Raw genomic sequence first — 14,686 nt, 5'->3', positions numbered from 1 at the left:
TTTCGAGGCTTAAAAATAAACATTCAATTTCTAGTCTTTTTTACACGTAGTAAGTTTCAATAACTCCATACCATTACACATCGACATTCAAGGAGCAAAGATGAGACGTCGTGGTGTGGTGAGAACTGATAGAAAATTGTAAACAACAACAATCGCCAACATTTTTCCCCCAAATCTTTATTTATTGGTGCCACCATTAAATAAAGCAGTATTCCAGTCAATGGAAAAATGGCCTCTCCCCACCGCCGATTGTTGATGTGTATGATTTTCTATCAGTTCTCACCACACAACGACGTCTCATCTTTGCTCCTTGAATGTCGATATGTAATGGTATGGAGTTATTGAAACTTACTATGTGTAAAAAAGACTAGAAATTGAATGTTTATTTTTTGAGTCTCAAGCCTCGAAAGTTGCACTGGGTGCCTTTAAGCCCCTTATTAAACATTATTTGTTTCCAGTTCGCTGTTTGTCCGACTTTTTTAAAGTGTATTTTCAGTGAGCAAATAAGAGTCTGTGTGTTGCATAAATGCCCTAGTGTGATTCCAATGTGTAAATCGCATTAATTGTAGCCTTAATAAACTCATACCATTTGCCATTCTGTAGCAGTGTCTGAATACTTGTGCAAATTGTTTCACTGAAGTCCTCTAGGACACGGCATCAACAAATATGTTAAACAATTAAATAGTGCAGCACGATTAATCTAATTGCAAGCGCAATCACGTGTTTTAATAAACGTGAAGAAAACCAGAGACGCCTGCCTCTGACATCGCTACAATATACAGACATTCAAATGCTTATCAAGGATCTGCTGCAAAACAGTTTTGAATAATTTGTATTTGTTTACATTGCATAGTTATTCCATTGTCAACTCTTTATGATAACCATAGTTGCTTGATTATCATTGGTAAACACGAGACTGACTTAGTTAAATATATACGAATTATGAACTTGTTTTGCATCAAGAAAAGGTGCTTTTTAAATTAAAGTGTTCATGAAATATGTAAACATACCATCACATGTTTCTTATACCCTTATATACAAATAAGCAAATACATATAGCCCTAATAAATACACACAAATGATTTTGCTAGAATGATGAATTACCTTTTCATTATGTGAGATTTTTCAGCAAACTGAAGTGATAGACCAGTTAAAGTTTTAAAGCGCAAGTAATGTTCCAGGCACTTAAGTGCAATTTCATCGACTTCTGGGTCAAATTTGTTGGCAACAAGATGCTGATGCCTGAGAATCCACTTGAGATCACCGGCACCATACACACACACTGCTCTTCTGTATTCTCCATTGCATGGGGGGTAAGAAGCTCCCTTACTTACATCTCCTTCATGGTAAGCCCACTTCACCAGACGGGCTATGGAGTTCATGTCCGTCATGTCGTATTTGTTGTTGGGAGGGCTGGACCCTGGCATACCTGGCATGCGCTGAAGAGATGCCCAAAGGTGCTCATCTGGACTGTATGTGTCCTTCTCCCACTCAATCAAAGCTTTAGCCTCTGGGTTTTTAAACAAGTGCTCCACAAACTCTCTGGACAGCACAAAGTAAGCATTTCCAGAGAACATTGGGCTACTGATGGGAGGGGGGCTCTTTTTAATGTCAGTCCGAATTACATCAGACTCAGTGACATAGTAGTGGTACTCCCAGCGAACTCTCTTCTTCCGAGGAGTTGTCTCAGACTCTAAGCTGTTCCGTCCATTTAGAACTTTTAGTGCTCGCACCATCTCTGTGTTGGTTTTGATGGGGAAGTCAGTTCCGCAGGTATTGATAAGGTACTTCCATTCAACATTTGAGTCCACCAGATCATTCATGCAGTTCAGGTCAGCTTGAACTCGAGACCAAGAGGCATAAACAACCCTCTCCAGTTTGCTTGCCACAAACACATTTGGAAAACAAGAAACAATGGCTTTCACAGCCTCAATGAAGTTTTCTGGAGACTTCTTGTCCACATGCAGACAGTATACATTCTGTGGTGTGTACACAGCTCTGAGGAGCCTCTCAAACATCTCAATCTTCTCATGGATCACCATGGAATAGGCAATAGGAAAGTCCCTCTCTTCTGCACTGAGGGCTACGGTTAGAAAGCCCCTGTCTTTGATGTAAGCACTGCAATCTTTTGTTGAACTGAGAAAGAAAGACTCTGGCAAAGGTTCGCGTTTTCTCTTCTTCAGAAGTCTGCTGAGGTCCTCCTCATTAAGTCCTTCCACGTCCCCTCGGATTATGGCGGAACATGTCAATAATTCTCCCAGGTCACTGGTAAGTAAAGCACCTGCCGCTTTCCGCTGATCAGTGTTGTAGCACATATTCTTTGAGCTGCTCCATAAAAAAAGGGAAAAAGTCATGAAGGCTAATAAACATACATTTATCAGCACCTCTGGTATAAAGGAGCAAACCTTCCTTAGAGGCACCATGCTTAGTGTCTCCTTGACTTGGTTTGAACCAGTCTCTTCCTGTAACTCCCTGTCTCTCTCGGTCTCTGAGGACAGACAATAACAGAGGCGTGTTTAGAGACAAACCTGGGGATGTTAGCTCAGAGGAAGTGGGACACCTAGGGCTTCATTCTCCTTTTGACCAAAACAAAGCAAAGTAGGACGGTAGGACACGTCAATAATTAAGAGAATCTCCTCCCAATATAATGAAAGTTAATTTGTTGACCGTAGAAGGGTTTTATAAAAGCAATATAGCACTCGTGGGAGTGGGGTAGGTAAGGGATAATCCCACGGGTGTTGTTGCCTACGCAACAACTGAGGACAGAGAGTAACAGATAACAACACCCGTGGGATTATCCCTTACCTACCCCACTCAACAAATTAACATTTCAACACAAAGTTATTGATTAAAAATGGTTTATTTTCGCCATTGTTTCTCCGCAACAAAAAATAGTTCCATTGTCAACGTCTTGGTTTTATTATTAGCTGGTTAACTTTAGAGACTCTTTATGTGTTCTGTTTTGTGTGTCATAATGAAGTGGAACAGGTGACAAGGATTACAGAAAGGTTTATGTACAAGGGTTGTAAAGGGGCTCACTCCTCTTCTCTGAGACACATTGTAAATACACATTCAAAGTGATAAGAAATGAAATGTTTAAAAACCTGAGATCCCTGTGATTTGACACAACTGTCCAGTAACAGTGAGCCTTCTGGCACACCTTACCACTAGCAGCAACTACATTGATGGTTTATGAGGTAGACAGATGTGAGGTCTTCTCATCAGGCGAATCTAATCAAGTCTAAGTGTATGTGTAGCCAGCCTGACAATAGGTGAAATATTTGAGAACTGACATCTGAGTTTAAATTTGACAAATCTGCTAAAAGTATCGCGTGTTGCCAGTGACGTGAAATGGAGAATTTACAGACCAAACCCAAATATCCTGATGTTTGCATAAAAACAAGAGACATATCATTGTACAATAAATAAGAAGTAAATGACCTTCTGCATTCTGATGGGTCACGGTAACCCTCCCACTGCGTCAGGACGTACATGATAAACCAGTAGATAGTGTGTTTGAGTTATAGACAGCTAGTACGTACGTAATGTTTTTAGCTTCATGATAGTTGTGTGGCCCAGCCTTACAAAATGTGCCACGTGATAAGTTGTACTGATTACCTGCTTTGGGTGTGAACAATGCAAGACTTATCTAACAGGGTGCACCTGAATTGATTAAAACTGACCTTAATACAAACCAAATGGAATCTAAGTTGCATGTGTGTTAGTACTGTTTTGTTTAAACCAAGAAATCATTGACACACACACACACATACACACACACACACACACACACACGCACACACACACACACACGCACACACACAGACACACACACACACACACACACACACACACACACACACACACTCACCTTCTCTCATCTCCTCCCTCTCACCTCCTCTCATAGACTGTTATGGTAGGGGGGTTGTTTAGCCTGACAGTCAGCAACAAGGCTACTGCTAAGGCCAGTTCCTCCCCGAGGTAAGGAGTTAGAAATATAAACAATTATGTTCTATGGACACAAGCATCAATAAATCAAAAGTGTGAATGCAGCTAATACAGTAGCTTGTGTATATATTCACATGGCTGTGCAAACATGGCTGCTTCCCAGGCGCTTCAGGCCTGCAGCCTGTGGTTGCTGCTTACACAGAAGGAGGTGAGTGCTGTAGATCCAAACTCTCTCTTTCTCTATCAGCAGTAAAGCATATACTCTACCATCTCTCTCTCTCTCTCTCTCTCTCTCTCTCTCTCTCTCTCTCTCTCTCTCTATCAGCAGTAAGGCATATACTCTACCTGCTCTCTCTCTCTCTCTCTCTCTCTCTATCAGCAGTAAGGCATATACTCTACCATCTCTCTCTCTCTCTCTCTCTCTCTCTCTCTATCAGCAGTAAGGCATATACTCTACCATCTCTCTCTCTCTCTCTCTCTCTCTCTCTCTATCAGCAGTAAGGCATATACTCTACCACCTCTTTCTTTCTCTATCAGCAGTAAGGCATATACTCTACCACCTCTCTCTCTCTCTCTCTCTCTCTCAGCAGTAAGGCATATACTGTAGATCGAAACTCTCAACTCTAAACTATTTTGCATCAAGTTCAACCCATGAAAGCTAGTCAAATGCAGTGGACTGAAAACCGTTGTGAAACTAGCACACGGACACGCACATATAATTCTACCTACTACACCAATCCATTAAAAGATACTTGTGAGAGGGAGGAGGTGAGAGAAGGAGAGAGGGAGGAGTTGAGAAGGAGGAGGTGAGAGAAGAGGGAGGAGGTGAGAGCGGGAGGAGGTGAGAGAAGGAGAGAGGGAGGAGGTGAGAGAAGGAGAGAGGGAGGAGATGAGAGAAGGAGAGAGGGAGGAGTTGAGAAGGAGAGAGGGAGGAGATGAGAGAAGGAGAGAGGGAGGAGTTGAGAGGGAGGAGAGAGAGAGGAGTTGAGAAGGAGAGAGGGAGGAGATGAGAGAAGGAGAGAGGGAGGAGTTGAGAGGGAGGAGGTGTAAGATTCATGATCAAGCAGCTGCTGTAACCACCAGAAGTTGGCAAGCATAATATCCAAAATGGTAATCAATGGTAATGGTAATGGTTCATAGTATGGGAATTGTATTTTATACTATTTCCATAGTATTTTACATTTTACAATATTTGTTTTAATTAACACAGTAAAAATAAACGTATACACTGACATAGTTCTCCAATGTTCTCTATGGAATATATCGAAGGTAATGTCCGCCAAGATACATGTAAACAGAGGTGGTTACATCAGGGAAAGTTTGATTCCCAAAGAAATACTTGAGCAAAGTATTTATGGCATACGTGTTGTAAGTCAAAGTCAAATTTATTTATGAGGCATATTTAAAAACAACTCACGTTGACCAAAGTGCTGTACAATTAAATCACAATAAAATAGAAAATCAAATAGAAAACAGAAACAAATCAATTAGATAACAATAACATAGAAAATCAAATAAAAAAACAGAAGCAAAACACTCAACTAAGCATCTTTATACACCGAAAGCTAGTATACAAATTGTTAACTATGGTAAACGCCTGCATAATGTTGCTTTGAATATTCTCTATGACAATCTATTCTAGCAAAACGTGATACTATTTGATCTTTCTTTAACTTGATTTCGATTAAATAGTTAGTAATGGTTTGAACTAGAATGCGTTTCGTGAACGAACTGCGAGAGTGTGCTTGCTCTGTGACAGAGAGAACAAGTGCCTATGAATTAACATGTATTTACATCTACTCAATCAGTGTAGTGGGGCCTTCTTCCAATATATTTTAGCAAGCAACCAAGCTCAACCATTATATTTTGGCTCCACTGATGTTTAGACATATGAGGGTATCTCAGAGTTTCGTTATACTGACTTACTGAGCTAAGTGAATTGTTGAAATTGCTATCTTGGTAAAAGGAAACATCTCTGCAACAATATTGGAATGAATGCGGTTACATAGCCAGCTTTACTTAAAGTTTATTGTAAGATAGGCCTATATGTTAGACTTAATGCAGTTAGAGTTAGACTGTAGGTCTAGTATCAAACGTAAGCAACACTTTTACTGTATAGCTAGAGAGCACGTGTATCACATTGGTTTATAGTCTGTCAAATTAGTTCTAGTTATTGGTGTTCGTTGGCATAAAAAGTTAGTCTTCTCTTATAAGCCTATAGTACATCTGATTAGAGCTAGCTAGCAACCATGAAAAACCTCTTCTGAAACTAAGAAGGATAACTATGACTAAATGTGACTAAAACTAATATGCATTTTTGTCTTAAGACTGAATCTAAAATAGCTGCCAAAATTAATACATCTCAGTGTTCATTTTGGCAGCTATTTTAGATTCAGCAGCTATTTTAGATTCAGTGCATATTAGTTTTAGTCACATTTAGTCATAGTTATCCTTCTTAGTTTCAGTCTAGTTTTCGAAAACTGAGCACACTACAACAGCTACGCTGTGTGTACATCCTCAAACGTTTTTCAGTTAACCTAATGATTCAAGGTCTCTCATGAATCATTACTCCCAGGACACGGGTTAATGTTAACTCACGCTATCGGTCACAACAAGTTACTTGGGATATGCTACCTCATAGTTAGCTAACGTTAGCTAGCTAAACGTTTACAGAGGCTAACGTGAAGCTTCAATCAAAAATTATTAGCTAGCTTTCCAAGCTAGCTGACACAACCTAAACACTCGACTGCCCCTTTGAAGTCAACTTAACGTTGGCTAATATATTCTAATAACTAGTTATCATTGACAGTTACAAGCTAATTTACCAAACTCCTTTCTGTCCTAAATTGAGCAGTTGCTGGTGTGAGCTACAATATGGGAGCTAGCAAAGCCATTTCTAGCTCTACTTCACAATACTGCTGCCTAGTGTAATAAGTTAACGTAAAACATAAATGTTTATAAAGTATCAGACATAAACAGGATACAACACACCAGTTACCAATTGATATTATGTGTTTATATATACCGAAAATGTCAGTAAATCCAGATGATGATTATGCTGCTGCTGCTGTTGGTCCCGTCGCAGGTCCCGTCGAAAACCCTGGAGTCGCGACCCTGTCAGTTGTTTCCATGTGAAATCAATGGAATGCTTCACTTTTTGGCGCCGTATTGACAACTGTCTGTCACTCGCACACTGTGCTTGTAAATTATTTTTCAAGTTTGCACGTACCTATTTATGCGAGTGAAATACTCGCACTGTAGAGCCCTGGAAGGTGTCTCTTAATATTCCTACAGTTGAATGGAGAACGACTGATAGAGCGGGTGACGTCACAATGGCTCAACCTTCCCCATGTTAGTCAATGAGAGAAAAAGGGGATGAAAAAATGGAATAAAAAAGGAGTGACAAGGAGTACCGCCACGAAAAGTCATAGCAGCTTGCACCAGATCGGGCCGGACGTTTTGGTGTTTGAATGGCGTCTCTAGCTCAATCGGGCGAGGAGTAGTTAGCTGCAAGAAAAACGTACGGAATAAATAAATAAATAAACTAGAATGCGTTTCGTGAACGAACTGCGAGAGTGTGCTTGCTCTGTGACAGAGAGAACAAGTGCCTACGAATTAAAATGTATTTACATCTACTCAATCAGTGTAGTGGGGCCTTCTTCCAATATATTTTAGCAAGCAACCAAGCTCAACCATTATATTTTGGCTCCACTGACGTTTAGACATATGAGGGTATCTCAGAGTTTCGTTATACTGACTTACTGAGCTAAGTGAATTGTTGAAATTGCTATCTTGGTAAAAGGAAACATCTCTGCAACAATATTGGAATGAATGCGGTTACATAGCCAGCTTTACTTAAAGTTTATTGTAAGATAGGCCTATACGTTAGACTTAATGCAGTTAGAGTTAGACTGTAGGTCTAGTATCAAACGTAAGCAACACTTTTACTGTATAGATAGAGAGCACGTGTATCACATTGGTTTATAGTCTGTCAAATTAGTTCTAGTTATTGGTGTTCGTTGGCATAAAAAGTTTGTCTTCTCTTATAAGCCTAGGTAGTACATCTGATTAGAGCTAGCAACCATGAATTGCAGATTAAGGGGTCCCCTATCTCAGTGTTCATTTTGGCAGCTATTTTTAGATTCAGTCTAAAGACAAAAATGCATATAAGTTTTAGTCAGATTTAGTCATAGTTATCCTTCTTAGTTTCAGTCTAGTTTTCGAAAACTCATTACAATTTAGTCTAGTTTTAGGCACATTTAAAATTCCATATTATAGCCACATTAAACTCCTTACCTTACCTTCCCTTCTCAGGCCCAGGGACCTCCTGTGTTGTGTCAACTGTAGTAGTCTAGCTTGCAGTACTTAAATTGTGGATGCAATTAGTCTCCAAGATACAGATCTCATGCCTACAGCTGAATTCGAATTTGTTTGTAATAAATAATCGAATGTGATGATGAAGTACGGTACGCAGCGTCTTAACTGAAGCTTAACTCAACTATTACAGCAGCTAGCTTAGCTTGCCGCTAATACTAACTGAAAACACATTGGAACTCATAGTGGCTAGCTAGGTAGCTAGCTGCTAATAAGTAACATATATAAGTAACACATCAGCAGTAATGAATCAAGTGTACTGATATTATATGTACTACTAAATGTACTACTAACATGCCATTCTTAAATTAAAGCCAGTGACATGATGGTTAACGATTAACGAGTTAACGATGGATACCGACAATTAGCATACCTAGCTAGGTAGCATTACCATTGGATTTCAATGGCAGTTATGCTAGCTATGGCTATCCAGACAAAGGGCCTTGTTTCTGGACACGTATCACTTGAAGAGCAATACAGTAATCTGGAAAGTTTAAAATGATACTAAACGAAGGGAAATCTACTGTATGGAGATATTTCTGCTCAGTAGACAATGCAGATTCTAATTAGGCTGGTGGATACGTCCAATGTAATAAGTGTGAAGTTTTAATGAAATGATTGATGCAACTGTCGTTCTCCACAATAACTTGGATTAACCTGGATGGCTGGTTGTAGTTTCAGACCGAACGTCAAAGATCTTCAATGGTAAGACTTGTCGATTGTGCCTCTGTTGGTGTCTCGTAAAACGTGAGTTTTATTAAAGCATAGCGTGTGTATTGTGTAGCTATTTCATTCCGAGATGGCAGGGGAGTGAAATGCTCCGCTCTGCTGCTGGTATACAGACAGCCGGAAAGGTTAACAAACGGAATGAAATAGCTACACATTACACACGCTATGCCTTAATAAAACCCACGTTACTCACATACTGGTTAACACTGTTAGAGCGGGTGTATAAACTGTACCTGAAACTGTTGCCACTACATTCGTTTTAATATTTTGCACTCTCTATCTAACCACTCGTTCAAGTGTTTTCTTGAGTTGGTACAGCCAACTACTGCATACGTAGTTCCCGAACCACTTGCATAGCCCCGCACAGCTAGGATAGCTCACGTTACCGTAGTAGGAATACAAGCATTAGCGCACTATATCCACACAACTAAATTCATGAATTACTTCACAGGTTTACTTAACAACTTGAATTAAGGAAAATGATCCCCCGTTACGGCTAGCTGAAACTGCCAGTGGATACTCCCGTTACGTAGTGTTAGTTAGCCTTTAGCCCCGTACTCAGATGTTACAGCTGCTTAACACAGCTAGGATAGCTAACGTTACCGTAGTGGGAATACAAGCTTTAGCTCACTATATCCACACAACTAAATTCATGAATTACTTCAAAGGTTTACTTCACAACTTGAATTAAGGAAAATGGCGTCTCCAACGTTAACGTAACGTTAATTTATATGTTAGCTGCTACCATTAAAATTTCAGTCAGTACACTGAAAATGCTGCCATTCAACTCACCTTAACGAAGTGGAAATACGGTAGCTAGGTTAGAAACTGTAGTTACTCTTATTCTTTCTCAAAGTTGAATTGAGAGGGACAGAGAAATACGGTTCCTCTTATTCTTTTTCAAAGTTGAATTGAGAGGGACAGAGAAAATGCGGTTCTTCCGATTTGGCGGAGGTGTCAGTGAGAAGCACAGCTGCAAGCCAGTTTAATGACCCTATTATGACGTCATAATGGCAGAGACCTCTGCCATGCAAGTCTATGGAGAAAAAAGGGGATGAAAAAGAGGGATAAAAAAGGAGTGGCATGGGGTACCGCCACGAAAAGTCATAGCAGCTTGCACCGGATCGGGCCGGACATTTTGGTGTTTGAATGGCGTCTCTAGCTCAATCGGGCGAGGAGGAGTTAGCTGCAAGAAAAACGTACGGAATAAATAAATAAACTAGAAAATGCATTTCCTGAAGGAAATACCAGTGCATGAAATGCAAAAGTTAAGAAAGAACGAATAAAAGAAAAGTGAAAGAAGGAAGGAAGGAAGAAAGGAAAGAACAGTAAAAGAAGGAAAGAAGAGTGGAAGAAGGGAAGAAGAAAGGAAAGAAGAGTGAAGAAAGGAAATTAGAGTGGAAGAAGGAAAGAAGAGTGGAAGAAGGAAAGAAGAAAAGAAAAAGGTAAGAAGAGTGGAAGAAGGGAAGAAGAAAGGAAAGAAGAGTGGAAGAAGGAAAGAAGAAAGTAAAGAAGAGTAGAAAGAAGGAAAGAAGAAAGGAAAGAAGAGAGGAAGAAACAAAGTAAGGAAAGAAGAGTGAACAAGAGTGGCTCTGGATAAAGACAGTAAAGAGAGAGTGAAAATATTGAAAGAAGGAGAAAAAAAGAGTGAAGCAGAGAGATGGAGTGTGAGAGAAAGTAGAGTGAGAGTGATAGAGAGAAAAAAAAGTAGAGTATGGAAGGTGTCTATTAATATTCCTAGTTATACAGTTGAATGGAGAGGTACAGAGAGAAGAGGACCCTTGGAGGCTTGCCGCAGGTGTCAGTGAAGCACAGGTGCAAGCCAGTTTAATTACCCTATTATGATGTCATAATGGCCCAATGTAAGTCAATGGGAAAATTTAGATTCGTTTTTCTTTAATAACTTAAAAAGTATAAAGTTTAGAAAAGTGAAAAATACATAGCATAAGTGTCCTTTACAAGACCTACGCGACAAAGTTTGAATGAAGTTTCTACGTTTAGCGGTTCGGGCTGAATTAATCGCAGAAAAAGGTAACAAGAATAAGAAGAAGAAGAAGCCTAGGAATAACAATACAGGGCATTTCATGCACTGTAATAAATAAAGAAAACTTGACGATAACAATACTGTGCTTCCCTTCGGGCAAGCACACTAACTAGAATGCGTTTCGTGAACGAACTGCGAGAGTGTGCTTGCTCTGTTGCGGCCATGACCGAGAGAACAAGTGCCTTGGAATTGGGGCAGGTGTCAGCTCTCCAGCTCTCCCTGCTGGATGAGCATAAACAAATGAGTATGCACAAATGAGTATGCATGAATGAGTATGCATGAGTGAGTAAACATGAGTGAGTATGCATGAGTGAGTATGCACGAGTGAGTATGCATGAGTGAGTAAACATGAGTGAGTATGCATGAGTGAGTATGCATGAGTGAGTATGCATGAGTGAGTATGCATGAGTGAGTAAACATGAGTGAGTATGCATGAGTGAGTAAACATGAGTGAGTATGCATGAGTGAGTAAACATGAGTGAGTACGCATGAGTGAGTAAACATGAGTGAGTAAACATGAGTGAGTATGCATGAGTAAGTATGCATGAGTGAGTATGCACGAGTGAGTAAACATGAGTGAGTATGCATGAGTGAGTAGAGCCCTGGTATGGAAGGTGTCTCTTAATATTCCTAGTTATACAGTTGAATGGAGAGGGACAGAGAGAGAAGAGGAACCGTGCGCAGGTGTCAGTGAGAGTTGTCAGTGAATCACAGGTGCAAGCCAGTTTAATGAGCCTATTATGATGTCATAATGCCTCAAAGTTCTGCCATGCAAGTCTATGGAGAAAAAAGGTGATGGGAAAAGAGGAATAAAAAAGGAGTGGCAAGGAGTACCGCCACGAAAAGTCATAGCAGCTTGCACCGGATCGGGCCGGACGTTTTGGTGTTTGAATGGCGTCTCTATCTCAATCGGGCGAGGAGTAGTTAGCTGCAAGAAAAACTACTAGAATAAAAAAAATTGTAAAAAACGAAGAACAATAGTGTGCTTCCCTTCGGGCAAGCACACTAACTAGAATGCGTTTCGTGAACGAACTGCGAGAGTGTGCTTGCTCTGTGACAGAGAGAACAAGTGCCAATGAATTAACATGTATTTACATCTACTCAATCAGTGTAGTGGGGCCTTCTTCCAATATATTTTAGCAAGCAACCAAGCTCAACCATTATATTTTGGCTCCACTGACGTTTAGACATATGAGGGTATCTTTGTTGTTCTGTTTTTGTTTGTTTGTTTGCTTGTTTATTGTGAAAGGGTCTAGTGTGTTACATTTGGTCATAGCCTGATAGTTCCAGAGTCTCGTTATACTGACTTACTGAGCTAAGTGAATTGTTGAAATTGTTATCTTGGTAAAAGGAAACATCTCTGCAACAATATTGGAATGAATGCGGAACAGCCAGCTTTACTTAAAGTTTATTGTAAGATAGGCCTATATGTTAGACTTAATGCAGTTAGAGTTAGACTGTAGGTCTAGTATCAAACGTAAGCAACACTTTTACTGTATAGCTAGAGAGCACGTGTATCACATTGGTTTATAGTCTGTCAAATTAGTTCTAGTTATTGGTGTTCGTTGGCATAAAAAGTTAGTCTTCTCTTATAAGCCTATAGTACATCTGATTAGAGCTAGCAACCATGAAAAACCTCTTCTGAAACTAAGAAGGATAACTATGACTAAATGTGACTAAAACTAATATGCATTTTTGTCTTAAGACTGAATCTAAAATAGCTGCCAAAATTAATACATCTCAGTGTTCATTTTGGCAGCTATTTTAGATTCAGTGCATATTAGTTTTAGTCACATTTAGTCATAGTTATCCTTCTTAGTTTCAGTCTAGTTTTCGAAAACTGAGCACACTACAACAGCTATGCTGTGTGTACATCCTCAAACGTTTTTCAGTTAACCTAATGATTCAAGGTCTCTCATGAATCATTACTCCCAGGACACGGGTTAATGTTAACTCACGCTATCGGTCACAACAAGTTACTTGGGATATGCTACCTCATAGTTAGCTAACGTTAGCTAGCTAAACGTTTACAGAGGCTAACGCTGTAATCAAAAATTATTAGCTAGCTTTCCAAGCTAGCTGACACAACCTAAACACTCGACTGCCCCTTTGAAGTCAACTTAACGTTGGCTAATATATTCTAATAACTAGTTATCATTGACAGTTACAAGCTAATTTACCAAACTCCTTTCTGTCCTAAATTGAGCAGTTGCTGGTGTGAGCTACAATATGGGAGCTAGCAAAGCCATTTCTAGCTCTACTTCACAATACTGCTGCCTAGTGTAATAAGTTAACGTAAAACATAAATGTTTATAAAGTATCAGACATAAACAGGATACAACACACCAGTTACCAATTGATATTATGTGTTTATATATACCGAAAATGTCAGTAAATCCAGATGATGATTATGCTGCTGCTGCTGTTGGTCCCGTCGATAACCCTGGAGTCGCGACCCTGTCAGTTGTTTCCATGTGAAATCAATGGAATGCTTCACTTTTTGGCGACGTATTGACAACTGTCTGTCACTCGCACACTGTGCTTGTAAATTATTTTTCAAGTTTGTGTAGAGTTAGGTAGTTCTAACTAACAAATAATTAGGCAGAGAGGTTTCCAGCGTGTATACTGTAAGCTTGACTTTATTCCTCTGACCTTTTACAACCTCCCCAGCCTAACCACCAGGGGGCAACATCATATACTGTGTCATATGAATCCATTAACACTACATCCCCCTTTCTAAGATCAGTTGTACTGATGTATCTAAATAACAAATACCTAACACACTTCTGTACTATAACAGACTATATTAAAATGATTAACTGTTCCCAGTCTCTCGAATTCCTGTTAACTGATTAAAGAGAGTATCTTTTATGAACTATCAGTATGAACCTTGACTGGCAAACTGAACTAAGAAGGTGGGGTGGACTGCCCCAACCTCCTACTGAGTGTGGGGGTTTATTCTGCCCCGTAGAAATCACTCAGTCTTACCAGGGGTGTCTGCTATTTACCTACATAGTCTTTTAGGTACCCTGGGGGTTGTCGCTCTCTTGCAGGGTAGCGTGCCAGAGGCTCAGGACTGCCTGGCTGAACTGGGTCCTGCTCTGCTTGATCTGGACTCACTGGCCAACCAGTGAGTTGCTCCGGCACTGGTAGGACAGTCTGCACTGCTGGCGCCACTGGAGTAGTGACAAGGTGATTTCGATTGCGGCGCAGGATCCCTCTGGGAGTGTCTACGACGTATGACCTTGGTGCTTCCGCCTGTCTTATCACTGTCCCCCTCTCCTTTGTATCCTTTACCCAGACATGGTCGCCTGGTGTCAGACTTGTGAGATGTTGAGCTCTGTGTCTTTTGTTGAAGTTCCAACTCATTCTCTGTCGCTTCTTCTGCTCCTCCTTTTTGAGCTGGGTTATGTCAGTCCAGCCAGGGTTCAGAGATGAGAGAGTGACCGGAACTGTTGTTCTGAGCTGCCGGCCCATTGACAGCTGTGCTGGACTGTACCCATTTGCGAGTGGCGTGGCTCTGTAGGCCATGAGGGCTAAATAAGGGTCTTTTTCTTTCTGGAGGAGGCCTTTAACTGTACGCACCGCGCG

The 14,686-nt window shown here is 40.4% G+C and overlaps 1 protein-coding gene across 1 annotated transcript; it reads right to left on the bottom strand.

Annotated features, from left to right (window-relative positions):
• Positions 1-1,100: 1,100 nt before the first annotated feature.
• LOC308372508 (beta-1,3-galactosyl-O-glycosyl-glycoprotein beta-1,6-N-acetylglucosaminyltransferase 3-like) lies at positions 1,101-2,444 on the bottom strand (the record flags this gene model as incomplete). The annotated part of the gene is made up of 1 exon (XM_080847664.1): positions 1,101-2,444. Exon 1 carries the CDS (start codon positions 2,421-2,423, stop codon positions 1,101-1,103), a length of 1,323 nt encoding a protein of 440 aa, XP_080703790.1. The 5' UTR covers positions 2,424-2,444.
• Positions 2,445-14,686: the final 12,242 nt, after the last annotated feature.

This window comes from Sprattus sprattus, assembly GCF_963457725.1.
Source record: "Sprattus sprattus genome assembly, chromosome: 11".
Classification (NCBI taxonomy): Eukaryota; Metazoa; Chordata; class Actinopteri; order Clupeiformes; family Clupeidae; genus Sprattus; species Sprattus sprattus.
The sequence above is the reverse complement of the archived record's forward strand: the minus strand, read 5'-3'. Positions and strand labels throughout refer to the sequence as shown.